At 40.8% G+C, this 17,877-nt stretch overlaps 1 protein-coding gene across 1 annotated transcript in view; it reads right to left on the bottom strand.

Moving 5' to 3' along the window:
- Nucleotides 1-13,544: 13,544 nt before the first annotated feature.
- The window catches only part of LOC126250363 (cytochrome c oxidase assembly protein COX18, mitochondrial), a 79,595-nt gene continuing 75,262 nt past the window's right edge, over nucleotides 13,545-17,877 (bottom strand). Inside the window, exon 6 of the mRNA XM_049951559.1 lies at nucleotides 13,545-13,748. Within this exon, the coding sequence (XP_049807516.1) occupies nucleotides 13,545-13,748 (204 nt within the window). The remainder of the gene's footprint in view (nucleotides 13,749-17,877) is intronic.

The following is a 17,877-nucleotide window of genomic DNA, read 5'->3' on the forward strand; positions in this document are numbered from 1 at the left end:
CTTCCAGAATGAATGAAAAAAATCGATGTTGCCTTCATGTTTGATTGCCGTAGAACTAGTGGAAATGACTGGAATATTCTGGAGTTCACGATAATAAATACTGATTGAAAATGAAATGTATGGCAGCAAAATTTTATCCATGTGTACTTCCATAACCAGGGCCAACTGTTTGCGTATGTGCCATGAATTGAAAGAACAGTTAGAAAGTGATCCAGATTTTGAGGGACAAGTCGTCACAGTTGACGAACCATGGTATTATGGATATGACCCAAAATCCAGCCAGTGGAAGACTTCTTCATCACAAAGATAAAATAAAGCACGACTGGTGAAATGTCATGTGAAGACAATGCTGTTTTCTTCTTCTTCTTCTCTCCTCTTTCTCCCCCCCCCCCCCCCCCCCAATCAAGAGGATCGTAAATTTGTTCCACAACATACCACAGTTAACCAACATTACTACCTTCAAGTGAAGCAGTGAGACCATGACAATAGCCCTATATACGCAATATTGAGTGTCAGGTAGTTTTCGGCCAAGACCAATGACAACAATTTCTCAAGCACCCTACTCTCCTGACCTGGCCCCCATAACATTTTTAATTCCCAATTATTTATTTTTTGCCCCCCCCCCCATCCACCTTATATTTCAACACAGTACAAAACAACTTTTAAGTAAGAAACCTCTATTGCCTTAATGACTAGTGTACAAATGTACGAGGTGCGGCTAGGAAAAAACCGGACTGATGCTGGAAAAAACATTTATTTACAATTTCTGGTTATCTCCTTCAATGTACTCTGCTCCTCGGTCTCTACACCGCTCCATACGAATTTTCCACTGTTCATAGCAATGCTGCAGATCATTTTCGGTAAGTCCATACATTACTTCTGTCGCTTTTTCTTTTACTGCTTCAACAGTCTCAAATCTAGTTCCTTTCAAAGCTGACTTGACTTTAGGGAAAAGAAAAAAGTCACAGGGGGCCAAATCAGGTGAGTAGGGTGGATGATCTAAGATGGGAATGTTGTGTTTTGCCAAAAACGTCTTCACTGACAACGCACTGTGAGCTGGGGCATTGTCTTGGTGAAGGATCCATGACTTTTTTCTCCACAAATCGTTCCGTTTTCTGCGTACTCGCTCACGTAGGGTAGCCAGGACGCTAATGTAGTAATGCTGATTCACTGTTTGTCCCTCTGGTACCCAATCAATGTGCACAATCCCTTTGATGTCAAAAAAAAACAATCATCATTGCCTTGAATTTCGATTTTGACTTTCGTGCTTTTTTTTGTCGTGGACAACCAGGAGTTTTCCAATGCATCGATTGGCGTTTAGTTTCGGGATCGTAAGTAAAAAACCACGATTCATCGCAAGTAATAACATTTTGTAAGAAGGTGGGATCACTTTCAATGTTTTCCAGGATGTCAGAACAAATCATTCTTCGGCGTTCCTTCTGTTCAATTGTGAGACACTTTGGAACCATTTTTGAACACACTTTGTTCATGTTGAAACTTTCATGAAGAATCTGCCTAACACTTTCCTTGTCAACTCCTGTTAACTCAGACACTGCTCTGATTGTTAAACGGCAATCTTGTCGAACAAGTTTACCGATTTTTTCAATGTTTGCATCAGTTTTTGCTGACAATGGTCTGCCAGTGCGAGTGTCATCACTGGTGTCTTCGCGGCCATCTTTAAATCATTTAAACCACTCAAACACTTGTGTTCGCGATAAAAAATCATCGCCGTACCCTTGTTGTAACATTACAAACGTTTCACTTGCAGATTTTCCTAGTTTGAAAGAAAATTTGATGTTAACATGCTGTTCTTTCTGTACACTCAACATTTTACGACGCACAGACAAAACATCAACTACTTAAAACAGACGCCACGGGCAGACTGAGTGCAGGAGGCAGATGAAACTCGAGCATTAGGCGGAGCGAGAGTCACGTGACAGGCCACGCGACTTTCAGCCTTATTGCATTCGTTTTATTGTTTCGCCAGTACTAGTCCGGTTTTTTTCTAGCCACACCTCATATGTTCTCTGTTAAAGAATAGATCTAAAGTTTCTTTAATTCTTTAAAAATAATTAAAATAATGCTGATTGCTAGAGAGGAAGTGTTCAGGAAGGAAGTACATAATTTTATCCATGATTCTCTTTCAATGTATGATGCAAGCTTGAACTATTCCAAGTACTGAAGAGTACTAATTGTATATTTAAAATTTTTTAAATGGAAGAATATAAATTCAAAAGTGTTTATTAAGTTCTGGTGCACATTCAAAGAATTAGGTGTGCTAACTCTCATACAGTGCAGACTTCCAGAACTGATACTGATACCCTTGGTGATTTTTGGCACTGGTCTAAGTCACATTTCCGTACATAATGTTATGTCTCCTAATGCTAGAGACATCCTCTGAGGCTATAAAGATGTCACTGATGTTTGAACTTAGCAACCCAAACTGTTTATATGTAACTGCACATTGGTCGGGCCACAATGTCATACAACTGATGCAAAAGATAGCAGATTTGCACTGACCTGTGTTCTGGAGCTTGTACTGCAAAAGACTCGGTGCTGTTTGGTTTATTTAGCACTTTGGTTCACAACTCATCTGATTTCAGTCCTTTTCCTTTCCTGTTAAACAGTGTTTTTTTCTTTTTTATGTTTTTGAATTTCTATGGCCTGTTGGTATATCCTAGCATGGTAATAATTGGGTCATGATAACACTACAGTACCAGAGAGTTGAATTTTGATGTTCCCTGGACCCAGTGCATGATCTGCTACTGCCGATTTACTTGCGCTGCCCAGGCAACAATTGCTCTTCTTTCCTTCAAGCTGGACATTGATGCTTCTTTTGGCAGTTCCTATACACACTTGATAACAGGTGGAAGGAATTTTGTATACTCCTGCGGAGGTCAGCATTGGCTTTAGGTTTTTCACAATATTCCAATATTCACACACCTTTCTTGTTGATTTAAACACTGTGTAGATACAGTGTCTTCTTGGGACTACGATAATCCATCTGTTATTTTTCTAGTGGATGGGAGAAAAACTTACCCTTTAGCTGGTTATTTTGATCAGAAGCTGCAGACCTGTTTCATTGTAGTGCTTTATTTGTCTCACTATGAGAGAAGTCAATTCATCTTTATGTAATTCTTGAATGATCCAACTCTCCTTCCAAGTACTGTGATCTACAGAGTCAATTAGCCTGATTACCAATGCCTTAATTACTCCTTTCTCTGCTCGGCATGGTGATACGAATACCCATGAAGGTATATGGCCATGTGAATTGGTTTTATGCAAAATATGTGCCACAATGATACATCAGCTGAAGTAGCTGTACATCCAAAAATAAAATGTTATTTTCTTTCTGTCTTCCCAAAGCGAACTTTTTGATTATAAACAATATAATTCAGAAAAGCATTTTAATATGATCAGTATATGTAACCATTACGTATGAATATAATAGAGGGAAACATTCCACATGGGAAAAATATATCTAAAAACAAAGATGATGTGACTTACCAAATGAAAGTGCTGGCACGTCGATAGACACACAAACAAACACAAATATACACACAAAATTCAAGCTTTCGCAACCAACGGTTGCTTCATCAGGAAAGAGGGAAGGAGAGGGAAAGATGAAAGGATGTGGGTTTTAAGGGAGAAGGTAAGGAGTCATTCCAATCCCGGGAGCAGAAAGACTTACCTTAGGGGGAAAAAAGGACAGGTATACACTTGCACACACACACATATCCATCCGCACATACACAGACACAAGCAGACATTTGTAAAGGCAAAGAGTTTGGGCAGAGATATTAGTCGAGTCGGAAGTACAGAGGCAAAGATGTTGTTGAAAGACAGGTGAGGTATGAGCGGCGGCAACTTGAAATCAGCGGTGGTTGAGGCCTGGCGAATAACGTGAGGAGAGGATATACTGAAGGGCAAGTTCCCATCTCCGGAGTTCTGACAGCTTGGTGTTAGTGGGAAGTATCCAGATAACCCGGATGGTGTTAACACTGTGCCAAGATGTGCTGGCTGTGCACTAAGGCATGTTTAGCCACAGGGTGATCCTCATTACCAACAAACACTGTCTGCCTGTGTCCATTCATGCGAATGGACAGTTTGTTGCTGGTCATTCCCACATAGAAAGCTTCACAGTGTAGGCAGGTCAGTTGGTAAATCACGTGGGTGCTTTCACATGTGGCTCTGCCTTTGATTGTGTACACCTTCCGGGTTACTGGACTGGAGTAGGTGGTGGTGGTAGGGTGCATGGGACAGGTTTTACACCGGGGGGGGGGGGGGGGGGGGGGGGGTAGGGTTTACAAGGGTACGAGCCAGAGGGTAGGGAAGGTGGTTTGGGGATTTCATAGGGATGAACTAAGAGGTTACGAAGGTTAGGTGGACGGCGGAAAGACACTCTTGGTGGAGTGGGGAGGATTTCATGAAGGATGGATCTCATTTCAGGGCAGGATTTGAGGAAGTCGTATCCCTGCTGGAGAGCCACATTCAGAGTCTGATCCAGTCCCGGAAAGTATCCTGTCACAAGTGGGGCACTTTTGTGGTTCTTCAGTGGGAGGTTCTGGGTTTGAGGGGATGAGGAAGTGACTCTGGTTATTTGCTTCTGTACCAGGTTGGGATGGTAGTTGCGGGATGTGAAAGCTGTTTTCAGGTTGTTGGTGTAATGGTTCAGTGATTTCGGACTGGATCAGATTCGTTTGCCACGAAGACCTAGGCTGTAGGGAAGGGACCGTTTGATGTGGAATGGGTGAAGAAGTTGTGGGTATACCCTCCCGACCTGGTACAGAAGCAAATAACCAGAGCCAGTTCCTCATCCCCTCAAACCCAGAACCTCCCACTGAAGAACCACAAAAGTGCCCCACTTGTGACAGGATACTTTCCGGGACTGGATCAGACTCTGAATGTGGCTCTCCAGCAGGGATACGACTTCCTCAAATCCTGCCCTGAAATGAGATCCATCCTTCATGAAATCCTCCCCACTCCACCAAGAGTGTCTTTCCGCCGTCCACCTAACCTTCGTAACCTCTTAGTTCATCCCTATGAAATCCCCAAACCACCTTCCCTACCCTCTGGCTCTTACCCTTGTAACCGCCCCTGGTGTAAAACCTGTCCCATGCACCCTCCCACCACCACCTACTCCAGTCCTGTAACCCGGAAGGTGTACACAATCAAAGGCAGAGCCACGTGTGAAAGCACCCACGTGATTTACCAACTGACCTGCCTACACTGTGAAGCTTTCTATGTGGGAATGACCAGCAACAAACTGTCCATTCGCATGAATGGACACAGGCAGACAGTGTTTGTTGGTAATGAGGATCACCCTGTGGCTAAACATGCCTTGGTGCACGGCCAGCACATCTTGGCACAGTGTTACACCATTCGGGTTATCTGGATACTTCCCACTAACACCAAGCTGTCAGAACTCCGGAGATGGGAACTTGCCCTTCAGTATATCCTCTCCTCTCGTTATCCGCCAGGCCTCAACCTCCGCTAATTTCAAGTTGCTGCCGCTCATACCTCACCCATCTTTCAACAACATCTCTGCCTCTGTACTTCCGCCTCGACTGACATCTCTGCCCAAACTCTTTGCCTTTACAAATGTCTGCTTGTGTCTGTGTATGTGCGGATGGATATGTGTGTGTGTGCAAGTGTATACCTGTCCTTTTTCCCCCCTAAGGTAAGTCTTTCCGCTCCCGGGATTGAAATGACTCCTTACCCTCTCCCTTAAAACCCACATCCTTTCGTCTTTCCCTCTCCTTCCCTCTTTCCTGATGAAGCAACCGTTGGTTGTGAAAGCTTGAATTTTGTGTGTATGTTTGTTTTTGTTTGTGTGTCTATCGACCTGCCAGCACTTTCGTTTGGTAAGTTACATCATCTTTGTTTTTAGATATAACCATTACGTATGTTTGTCTGGCTGCAAAATCACAGAAATTATTTCTGTGTGTGTGTGTGTGTGTGTGTGTGTGTGTGTGTGTGTGTGTGTGTGTGTGTGTGTGCGCGCACATATGTGTGTGTATGGGTGTATTTTATGGTGAGTACAGTATTACTCAATAAATGAGGGTGAATTGTAACTTCTTTTACTTTTTCAGCATCCTTGAGAACTACTTCATGAAGTGTTTGTGAAATTCTAATGTGCAATATGTATTCTCTATTATGTTTTTCTGATTTGTTACCAGACATCCAAAACGATCTCCTCACCTTGAATCTAAGAAACAAACAACACATCTGATCTATGTATCCAAGAACACATGTACTCAAACCAAAAACCTTGGTTAAGGTACATAATTCTGTCACATTGTGTTATGCTTTGTCAGTATTGGTGTGACAGGAAAAGACCAAATTTAGAAGTTGATTGAACACTTAAATTCAGTTTTGACAAGGAGTTACAAATCAAATTTTCAACATACAAAAAATTTTGTGGCAAATATTTAATGAACATGAAGTAACACGATTTCACTCATATTACAAAAAAACATCGACTCAATGACAATTTCAATTTAAATATTTTCAGAAGCAGTATGTTTCAGTGACACCATTATTTATTAAGCAACTTAAAATTTAGTTACAGGCTGTATGACACAACACTTTTTTTCAATGTAGACATTCAAACTGATTTTGCTTCTCTTTGCTGGTAGCTGCAAAAGCCAAGGTTTAAACACTTAACAACTTAACCCCCACACCTGCATAACCAGATGAATCCTGATTTCTTCTTTTTGATGACGTACAGTAAGCTTTTGTAATAATGGCATCCTTGTTCTTGGACTGACAGCTAGACATCCTTTTAGAGATATATACAATCTAATATGGCTTACGGAATATTACACACAAATGTGTATTTTAAAAGCACCTGTTTTTATTTTCAGCCAAGAGATTTTTTCTGTGTATTAACAGTGTGCTAATTTACACAAGACACTTTCTCACTTTTTGATTGCTGGACCATGGAGAAATGTGCAAGATGGCATTGAAGGATTGGGAGAGTCTCAAAAAGTCAAATGAGTCATAATTTTGGTTGGCAAAACTCATCCTTCATGTAAGAGATGGAGGTATCAGTTTGCTTATACTGATGAAATTACCCAGCAGTGTCATACTAATCATTCTGGCAGGAGCACTGACATAGTGACCGATAGTGTTATGGAGATTCCAGCAACCACCGTTTCTGCCTGTATGCAAATATCTTGAAATTAAAATGATATGTGACTTTCTCTCAAACACTTTTTGAAATCTCATAATTACGTCACTACACGACATCATGGCAAATATTATAAGTACTGTAACTAGGTAGCTAAGCAGGTCATGTATCAATTTAAATCAAAATTTAGGGTTCCAATCCCTGATCAGTAGCTGGATTAGGTCTGTCACTGAAAACTTTAGGGAAAACCTCAGTTCACTTGCATGCAAGTTCCCCAATCAAACGATAATCATCAGTGGAGACTTAAATGATCCAACAATTAATTGGGAAAATTACAGTTTTGTTAGTGGTGGGTGTGATAAGACATCCTGCGAAACATATTACTAATGCATTCTCAGGGAACTGCCTAGAACAGATAGTTAGGAACCCAACTCATGATGAAAATACAGTGGATCTAATGGCAACAAATAGACCTGTCCTCCTTGAGAATGTCTACATCAAAACTGATATCAGTGTCCATGACACGGTTGTGGCAACAATGATTACCAAAGTACAAAGGACAACTAAAACAGTAAACTACATAAAAAATTATTAGTGTCAACTTCAATGAGGAACTTGAAACTTTCAGCACAGGGCACAAGCATGTAGAGGAACTATGGCTTATGTTTAAAAGAATAGTTGACTATGCACTGGGTAGATATGTACCAAGTAGAACACTTCATAATGCGAGGGAACTTCCACGTATACAGTCACTGTAAAGAAACTTCTAAAGAAACGGAGATTACTGCATAATAGGTGCAAAACAAAGTATAGGATTATAGATACAGAGATGCTGATTGAGACACATTTGGCTGTCAAGAGAGCAATGCCTTCAATGACTACCATGGCAGAATATTGTAAAATGATCCTTCACAAAACTGAAAGAAATTCTGCTCGTACGTAAAGCTTCTTAGTGGCACCAAAGTTAATGTCCAGTCCCTTGAGACAGAAACTGACACTGAGGGCAGCAATGCAAAATCTGAAATGCTTAACTCCAATTTCAAAAGTTCCTTTTCAAAGGAAAGCCCAGAGAATTGCTCCAATTTAATTCTTGCAGCCCCCATGAACCATGGACCTTGCCATTGGTGGGGAGGCTTGCGTGCCTCAACGATACAGATAGCCATACCGTAGGTGCAACCACAATGGAGAGGTATCTGTTGAGAGGCCAGTCGAACATGTGGTTCCTGAAGAGGGGCAGCAGTCTTATCAGTAGTTGCAGGGGCAACAGTCTGGATGATTGACTGATCTGGCCTGTAACACTAACCAAAACGGCCTTGCTGTTGTCGTACTGCGAACGGCTGAAAGCAAGGGGAAACTACAGCTGTAATTTTTCCCGAGGGCATGCAGCTTTACTTTATGATTAAATGATGATGGCGTCCTCTTGGGTAAAATATTCCGGAGGTAAAATAGTGTCCCATTCGGATCTCTGGGTGGGGACTACTCAAGAGGACGTCGTTATCAAGAGAAAGAAAACTGGCGTTCTACGGATTGGAGCATGGAATGTCAGATCCCTTAATCGAGCAGGTAGGTTACAAAATTTAAAAAGGGAAATGGATAGGTTAAAGATAGATATAGTGGGAATTAGTGAAGTTCGGTGGCAGGAGGAACAAGACTTTTGCTCAGGTGAATACAGGGTTATAAATACAAAATCAAATAGGGGTAGTGCAGGAGTAGGTTTAATAATGAATAAAAAAATAGGAGTGCGGGTAAGCTACTACAAACAGCATAGTGAACGCATTATTGTGGCCAAGATAGACACGAAGCCCACACCTACTACAGTAGTACAAGTTTGTATGCCAACTAGCTCTGCAGATGATGAAGAAATTGATGAAATGTATGATGAGATAAAAGAAATTATTCAGGTAGTGAAGGGAAATGAAAATTTAATAGTCATGGGTGGCTGGAATTTGAGAGCAGGAAAAGGAAGAGAAGGAAATGTAGTAGGTGAATATAGATTGGGGATAAGAAATGAAAGAGGAAGCCGCCTGGTAGAATTTTGCACAGAGCATAACTTAATGATAGCTAACACTTGGTTCAAGAATCATGAAAGAAGGTTGTATACATGGAAGAACCCTGGAGATACTAAAAGGTTTCAGATAGATTGTATAATGGTAAGACAGAGATTTAGGAACCAGATTTTAAATTGTAAGACATTTCCAGGGGCAGATGTGGACTCTGACCACAATCTATTGGTTATGAACCGTAGATTAAAACCGAAGAAACTGCGAAAAGGTGGGAATTTAAGGAGATGGGACCTGGATAAACTGAAAGAACCAGAGGTTGTACAGAGTTTCAGGGAGAGCATAAGGGAACAATTGACAGGAATGGGGGAAAGAAATACAGTAGAAAAAGAATGGCTAGCTTTGAGGAATGAAATAGTGAAGGCAGCAGAGGATCAAGTAGGTAAAAAGATGAGGGCTAGTAAAAATCCTTGGGAAACAGAAGAGATACTGAATTTAATTGATGAAAGGAGAAAATACAAAAATGCAGTAAATGAAGCAGGCAAAAAGTAATACAAACCTCTCAAAATGAGATCGACAGGAAGTGCAAAATGGCTAAGCAGGGATGGCTAGAGGACAAAAGGAAGGATGTAGAGGCTTGTCTCACCAGGGGTAAGATAGATACTGCCTACAGGAAAATTAAAGAGACATTTGGAGAAAAGAGAACCACTTGAATGAATATCAAGAGCTCAGATGGAAACCCAGTTCTAAGCAAAGAAGGGAAAGCAGAAAGGTGGAAGGAGTATATAGAGGGTCTATACAGGGGCGATGTTCTTGCGGACAACATTATGGAAATGGAAGAGGAGGTAGATGAAGATGAAATGGGAGATATGATACTGTGTGAAGAGTTTGACAGAGCACTGAAAGACCTGAGTCGAAACAAGGCCCTGGGAGTAGACAACATTCCATTAGAACTACTGACAGCCTTGGGAGAGCCAGTCCTGACAAAACTCTACCATCTGGTGAGCAAGATGTATGAGACAGGCGAAATTCCCTCAGACTTCAAGAAGAATATAGTAATTCCAATCCCAAAGAAAGCAGGTGTTGACAGATGTGAAAATTACCGAACTATCAGTTTAATAAGTCGCAGCTGCAAAATACTAACGCGAATTCTTTGCAGACGAATGGAAAAACTGGTAGAAGCGGACCTCGGGGAAGATCAGTTTGGATTCCGTAGAAATGTTGGAAAACGTGAGGCAATACTAACCTTACGACTTATCTTAGAAGAAAGATTAAGAAAAGGCAAACCTACGTTTCTAGCATTTGTACACTTAGAGAAAGCTTTTGACAATGTTAACTGGAATACTCTCTTTCAAATTCTGAAGGTGGCAGGGGTAAAATACAAGGATCGAAAGGCTATTTACAATTTGTACAGAAACCAGATGGCAGTTATAAGGGTTGAGGGGCATGAAAGGGAAGCAGTGGTTGGGAAAGGAGTGAGACAGGGTTGTAGCCTCTCCCCAATGTTATTCAATCTGTATATTGAGCAAGCAGTAAAGGAAACAAAAGAAAAATTCGGAGTAGGTATTAAAATTCATGGAGAAGAAGTAAAAACTTTGAGGTTCGCCAATGACATTGTAATTCTGTCAGAGACAGCAAAGGACTTGGAAGAGCAGTTGAACGGAATGGACAGTGTCTTGAAAGGAGGATATAAGATGAACATCAACAAAAGCAAAACGAGGATAATGGAATGTAGTTGAATTAAGTCAGGTGATGCTGAGGGAATTAGATTAGGAAATGAGACACTTAAAGTAGTAAAGGAGTTTTGCTATTTAGGGAGTAAAATAACTGATGATGGTCGAAGTAGAGAGGATATAAAATGTAGACTGGCAATGGCAAGGAAATCGTTTCTGAAGAAGAGAAATTTGTTAACATCTAGTATAGATTTAAGTGTCAGGAAGTCGTTTCTGAAAGTATTTGTATGGAGTGAAGCCATGTATGGAAGTGAGACATGGACGATAACCAGTTTGGACAAGAAGAGAATAGAAGCTTTCGAAATGTGGTGCTACAGAAGAATGCTGAAGATTATATGGGTAGATCACATAACTAATGAGGAGGTACTGAATAGGATTGGGGAGAAGAGGAGTTTGTGGCACAACTTGACTAGAAGAAGGGATCGGTTGGTAGGACATGTTTTGAGGCATCAAGGGATCACAAATTTAGCATTGGAGGGCAGCGTGGAGGGTAAAAATCGTAGAGGGAGACCAAGAGATCAATACACTAAGCAGATTCAGAAGGATGTAGGTTGCAGTAGGTACTGGGAGATGAAGAAGCTTGCACAGGATAGAGTAGCATGGAGAGCTGCATCAAACCAGTCTCAGGACTGAAGACCACAACAACAACAACAGGCAGAAACAGAGGTTGCTGGAATCTTCATAACACTATCGGTCACTATGTCAATGCTCCTGCCAGAATGACCTCTTCAGTGTCAACCAGCATGGATTCTGAAAACATCAATCATGTGAAACCCAACTCACACTTTTCTCACATGACATACTGAAAGCTTTGGATCAAAGCAGACTGGTAAATGCAGTATTTATTGATTTCTGAAAAGCATTTGACTCAGTACCGCAGTTCAAAAGTATGATCATATGGAGTATCCACTGAAATTTTTGACTAGATTGAGGACTTTTTGATAGGGAGGATACAGCATGTTATCTTGTATGGAGAGTCATCATCAGATGTGTCCCACTGAAGTGTGTTGGGACCCTTGCTGTTCATGTTGTATATGAACAACCTCATAGACAATATCAATAGTAACATCAGGCTTTTCGCAGATGATGCATTTATCTATAATGAAGTACTACCTGAAGAAGCTGCATAAATATTCAGTCAGATCTTGACAAAATGGAATGACCACATAGGTTCAGTTGTGGGTATAGCAAGTGGCAGACTTCAGTTTATAGGTAGAATACTGGGAAAGTGCAATCAGTCTATAAAGGAGATTGCTTTCTACAAAGGAGACTGCTTACAAATCACTTGATCACATGTGTGACCAGTTCTAGAATATTGCTCAAGTATGTGGGACCCATACGAAATAGGACTAACAGAGGATACTGAATGTATACAGAGAAGGGCAGCATGAGTGGTCACAGGTTTGTTTAATTTATGGGAGAGTGTCACAGAGATACTGAAGGAACTTAACTACAAAATTCTTGAAGATAGGTGTAAAACTAGCCCAAGAAAGTCTACTAACAAAATTTCAAGAAACGGAATCTAAGTGATGACTCTATGAATATACTACAACCCCCCAGGTACCGCCAACATAGGGATCATGAGGATAAGATTAGAATAACTGATGAATGCACAGAGGAATTCATAGAATCATTCTCCCTGCACTCCACATGTGAATGGAACAGGAAGAAACCCAAATAACTGATACAATTGGGACATACCCTCTGCCATATAACAGCTGAGCAAATGCTAGTCTTAGAAAAAAGTATGCTGTGACACATTATATCACAGTAAAGCTTATAAGGAAATACAACAATAAAAATGAATTATAAGTCAGAAATCAACACAGCAAAATGTAAAGCAAATGATGAACTCATTCTTAACAGACCAAAGAGCTGTAAGAGAGAACGGAAGGTCATTAAACCAGAGAGAAAGTGTCAAAACAAAGCCAGTGATATTCCAGTCTCTCTGGATGTATTAAAACACATTTTATAAATCCTACCCCATACATCAACTTATTGAAAGTTGTGAGCAAAACAGAAGCACTACTGGACACACAGCTTCTAGAATCTAGACAATAATGCAAATGGTAATGTTAGCTTCACTAATGTAAATAGTAAATAACTCAATGAATCAATAGAGAAACCAGCAACTTGAGAGCTGAAGATTAGTATGGTCTCTCAAACTTTGTAATTCAAGGAATAAGAAAAGATACCATAATGCCAGTGACAAATCTCATTAACACCAATAAGAACTTATTTAGCCTGGCAGGTAATGGGTAAATAGCTTTCTAAATTGTTAATTAATGTGTTTGACCCCTAACAGGGTTACCCAAAGCTTCAGCATATGATGACTGCCAAGTCATAAATCACACACACTCATGCTTTCCTATATCCAGCAGGGCATCCACTTTCAAAATGTGAACAAGATTTCACCATAGCATGATTGTCATAGGAAAGCACATGATACGTCTGTAATAAAGATTGACCTTGTTGTCAAAGACAACAAGGAACAAAAACTTAACTGAAATTCACTCTAATATTTGAGTGTACAAATTAAGAAATGTGTCTTATATATGCCCATTCACAACTTACATTGCACCAGTCACTGTACCAGTATCTATTTCAACATATAGTAATATTTCTTCATGGGTGGGTTCTCTTCCTCTCTCTGAAAACCTGTATCACAAAACAAGCGTGCTACTTCTCCTTTGACACTTGTGTTCCAAAAGTAAACAGTTTATCTAATTTCTCCCTTAAGCGCTTGTAAATATGCCTGTATGGATGTTTTAGTTGGGATGGGGTTTCTGGTATTCTAAAGAATTTCTTGACACGTGGTGACATAAGAACTATGTTTTGTACCAAGCCGTAGAAACTGGACGTCACCCAATAAACTGTTAAGCACTGAAACATAGCAAAACAAAAATGTAAATTATACTAGAAATTAAAAGGTGAAAATTTCACACATAAATGATAACAAACATTGCCAAGAGCATATTTATTGTTTTTGGAGCTCAAAGGAGAGCAATGTAGGTGTTCGTGGGTCAGTAATTAAATAAATGATAATCATATTGTAAATTAAAGGGAAGTTAAAAAATTAATTGCCAATATTCAATATCTAAGAGGAACTTTTTTTAAAAAAAAAAAAAAAAAAAAAAAAAAAAAAAAAAAAAAAAAAAAAAAGGACTGAAAGGAGAACTGTGTATCAAGGCTGACAGAGACACAATTTGGAACAGACACACACCCACAGGTCGAGCATTAGGTGTTTCTTTCTATCTTTTACATTCAACATGGTTCCATTAGTTCAATCATCTTTTCCATCTCACAGCTGCAGAGTCAAATGAAACCACAGAATATATCTCCGCTCTGGTAAATCTACCATCTAAGCCCTGCAGTCATTCACACTATGGAACCTCCACTGCAACAGAATGTTCTACAATGCATCCCACTATACTGGAAAACACCCAATGCTGCCATGTTTTTATTGCTGGAACAGTGGAGCTTATAGTTTCCAATGTCTTTGTAGTGTCTCTCATACTTACTGTTTTTATATGGTATAAAATAATAGAAATTATGTAATAGATCAAACGTGATTTATCCACACTAACAGGACATGAGAGAAATTTCAGAGAAAAGGAAATGAGCACATAAATAGAAGTTAGTTGCGAACAAGGCTACAGTAATGAGACACGTCACAGTTGCTATAGAGTTTAAACCCCTCAGCTCTTATTTGGAAGGTGCCTAGTAAAAACCTAGGCCAGCTGAATTGATTAAGAACCTGTTCTTACAGCTAATGTCCCTTCACAAACAGATACTGTTCAAGCAATGGTCTTGTCTGCCACCATATTAACATATCACACAGTGATTTTCTGTAGAATATAGATGCTGTGTTAACTGATAAAGATAATGATGTCCTGAGAACATTGTGCACATAGTGTACTTAAGTGTTAAGATGAAGTTCAGTGTATTCAATGCAGTTGCACTTTTACTAACGTTTATGTGCATTATTTTGAATTTACCCATAATTATGGTCAGCTGTCATTCACAAGCCCGAGAGAAAATTTTGCCCAACTGTTGAATTTCTTTACTTCTGCTAATGGTGGTGTTTTCCCATACACAACAGCATTGTGAGCAAACAAACTGAGGTCAGAATTGACAATATCAGGAACACTGTCGATATACAAACAGAAAATGGGAGGTCATATACTATCCCTAAATAAGATCTCACTTATCTAGTAGCCTAACAGTAGCAATTTATAACTTAAAAACATTCTCATACTTCTCCATTGCAACTGTTTGTCTCTGTAACAAGGAATCCTGCACTCTGCACACACTTGAATACCCTGTCAAGTTTAAAAAATAGCTGAAGTATTTCCTTTTGTCATCCTTAAACAATAGTCATATATGGAGCTGGAACAACACTGATGCATTGCCATAAAGACAATCACCACTGCAATTGCCAGGGTTCTTCTTATGCTGGCTTGACTATAAATGCAGCATGAGGAAGCTGTGCTTGGAGGGTGGGGGGAGGGGGAGAAAGAAAGATGGGAAAAGGACTATGCAGGTTTGCTGGTAGGCTAAAAGGCATGTGTAGGTCTGGAGTGGAAGCACAGAAGGGTACAAGCAGGTAGGGGACACAGATTAGTGAAGGCTGAGCCCAGGCAGGGAGGGGGAGGGGGGGGGGGGTGACAGGATGAAGGATATGTTGCAGGGAGAGCTCCCACTTTCGCAATTCAAAAAAGAAGTAGGTGTTGCTGGGAAGAGCCCAGATGGCAAAGGCTGTGATGCAGTCATTGAAGTAAAGCATATTGTGTTGAGTGATATGTTCAGCTACTGACTCTCTCTTGGCCACAGTTTGGCAGTGGCCAGTCAAACAGATGATATTTTGTCAGTTGCCATGTCCACATAGTACACAGCAAATTGGTTGCAGCTAAGTTGGTAGATAATATAGCTACTTTCAAAGGTCCCTGCCTTTCACGGGGTAGGAGATGCCTGTTACAGGACTGGAATAGGTGGTAGTTGGAGGCTGTATGGGACAAGTTTTGCACCTAGGTCTATTTAGGGATTTCAGCCATGGGGCAACATGTTGGGAGCTGAAGTGGAATATGGATGGACAAAGGGCATAGTGTAGGATGGGTGAATGGTAGAACACCACAGAGGTATTTGGGGGGGGGGGGGGGGGGGAGATAGTGGGAGGATATTCCTCATTTCAGGAAACAACAAGAGGTAGTGGAAACCCTGACAGAGAATTTGATTCAGTTGTTCCAGTCCTGGTAATGAGTGATGAAAGGGATGCTCCTTCATGGCTGGACAATGGGTATGTGGAGGATGTGAGGAGGCTGGGCAGATAAGGCATGGGAAATCTGAGAAAAGTGTGTCCTCGCCTCGGTGAAGATCATGAAGATGTCATCAATGAATCTGATTCTGGGTGGTTGGGAAGGATTTCTCTAGATGACCTATGAATAGGTTACCACATGGTGGTACCATGAGGATCCCCATTAGGCATCTTACAAACAAATCTGTAGTAGAGCAAAGGGCATCCATTTCTATGTGGAAGCCACACAAAAACTTGTGGAACAGCCTGGCAGAGAATGTGATTCAGCTGCTCTAGCGATTTGTGATACTAAGTCATGAGAGGGGTGCTCCTTTGTGGGTAACTTCATTCTGTGAAGACCTTAGTGAGGCATCTAGCCTATTCGGAGAGATACTGCTTGTCACTGCAGCTGTGACCCCAATGCATGAATATGCTGAATGGAAGGGACTTCTTGGTGTAGAATGAGCGGCAGCTGTCTAAGTGGAGGTATTATTTTGAATTGATCCAAATGGAAGTACTGATACTTCAGGTGAAGGTCAAAATCGAGGAAGTGACTTGTTGAGATGAGGAGGACCAGGATAAGTCAATGGGGGAGATGGAGTTGAGGTTATGAAAGAATGTGAATAGAGTGACTAAACTCCCTATCCAGATCACAAAGACGTCATCAGTAAATCTGTATCGGGGGGAGGGCAGGGAGGGGGGGGGGGGGGGTTCGGGACTGTGTGATTAGGAAGGATTCCTCTATATATGGCCTATGAAAAGATCAGCTCAGTTTGGTGCCATACGGGGGCCATTTGCTATACCATGAATTGTTTGCAGGCCATGCCCTCAGATGAGAAGTAACTGTGGGTGAGGATACAGCTGCTCATGGTGACAAGGAAGGAGGGTTTAGGTTTGGAGTCAGTCAGGCACAGGCAAAGGTGGTGTTGAATATTGGCAAGGACATGGACATGGGGGATGTTAGTATAGAAGGAGGGGGAGACTAGCCAAGGGCGAGAGTTGTGCTTATCTGAATATGTAAGGAGTTACGTTGCCTATGTCTTATTAAGGACTTAGTCTGACAGCTGAATAATGTATAGTAGACCTTTACATGGTGTCCGTCTACCTCCTCTAAGTGGTGAGTAGCAATCCATCCTTTTCATATCATTGTTAGTCTATCCCAGATTTTCAAATGTTTGATTTCGCCTAGCGGCTTCCATTTTATCCTACAACCAGTGCTGTTTATCTTTATTACTGTTCTCTACTGCATTACATTACTCAGTGACTGTCCTATTGTTTCTCTACTTTCCTTTGTCTCCTTGTCATCTTACAAACTGTGTATGCTGTCCACTCCTTACCACACACCCTGTGAAGCACTGACATCCAAGACATTCTGTATCAACAGTCTCATCCACACAATACGTGCCCGCATGGACTGTAGTTGCAGAATATTATGTCCCACTTTCTCTGCATGGAGATAATTATTCTATGATCATAAAATTGGTACCTTCACCCAATAGCATTTACACATTTTCTCGGCCCTGTCTGAATTAAGACGTACTTTCTTGCACCTTGCACCTAACATCAACACCCCTGTTCTTTCCATATTCAAGCACTCAACTTACTTACCTCATCCAATTGAATTACACCTGATGTCCCTCCCTTCCCATACATCCCACCCACTGACATGCACCTCACTCTATTATTGTTTTTTTATTTGTAGTTTCAGTCTGATTTCAT

This window comes from Schistocerca nitens, chromosome 1 (assembly GCF_023898315.1).
Source record: "Schistocerca nitens isolate TAMUIC-IGC-003100 chromosome 1, iqSchNite1.1, whole genome shotgun sequence".
In the NCBI taxonomy this organism is placed as follows: Eukaryota; Metazoa; Arthropoda; class Insecta; order Orthoptera; family Acrididae; genus Schistocerca; species Schistocerca nitens.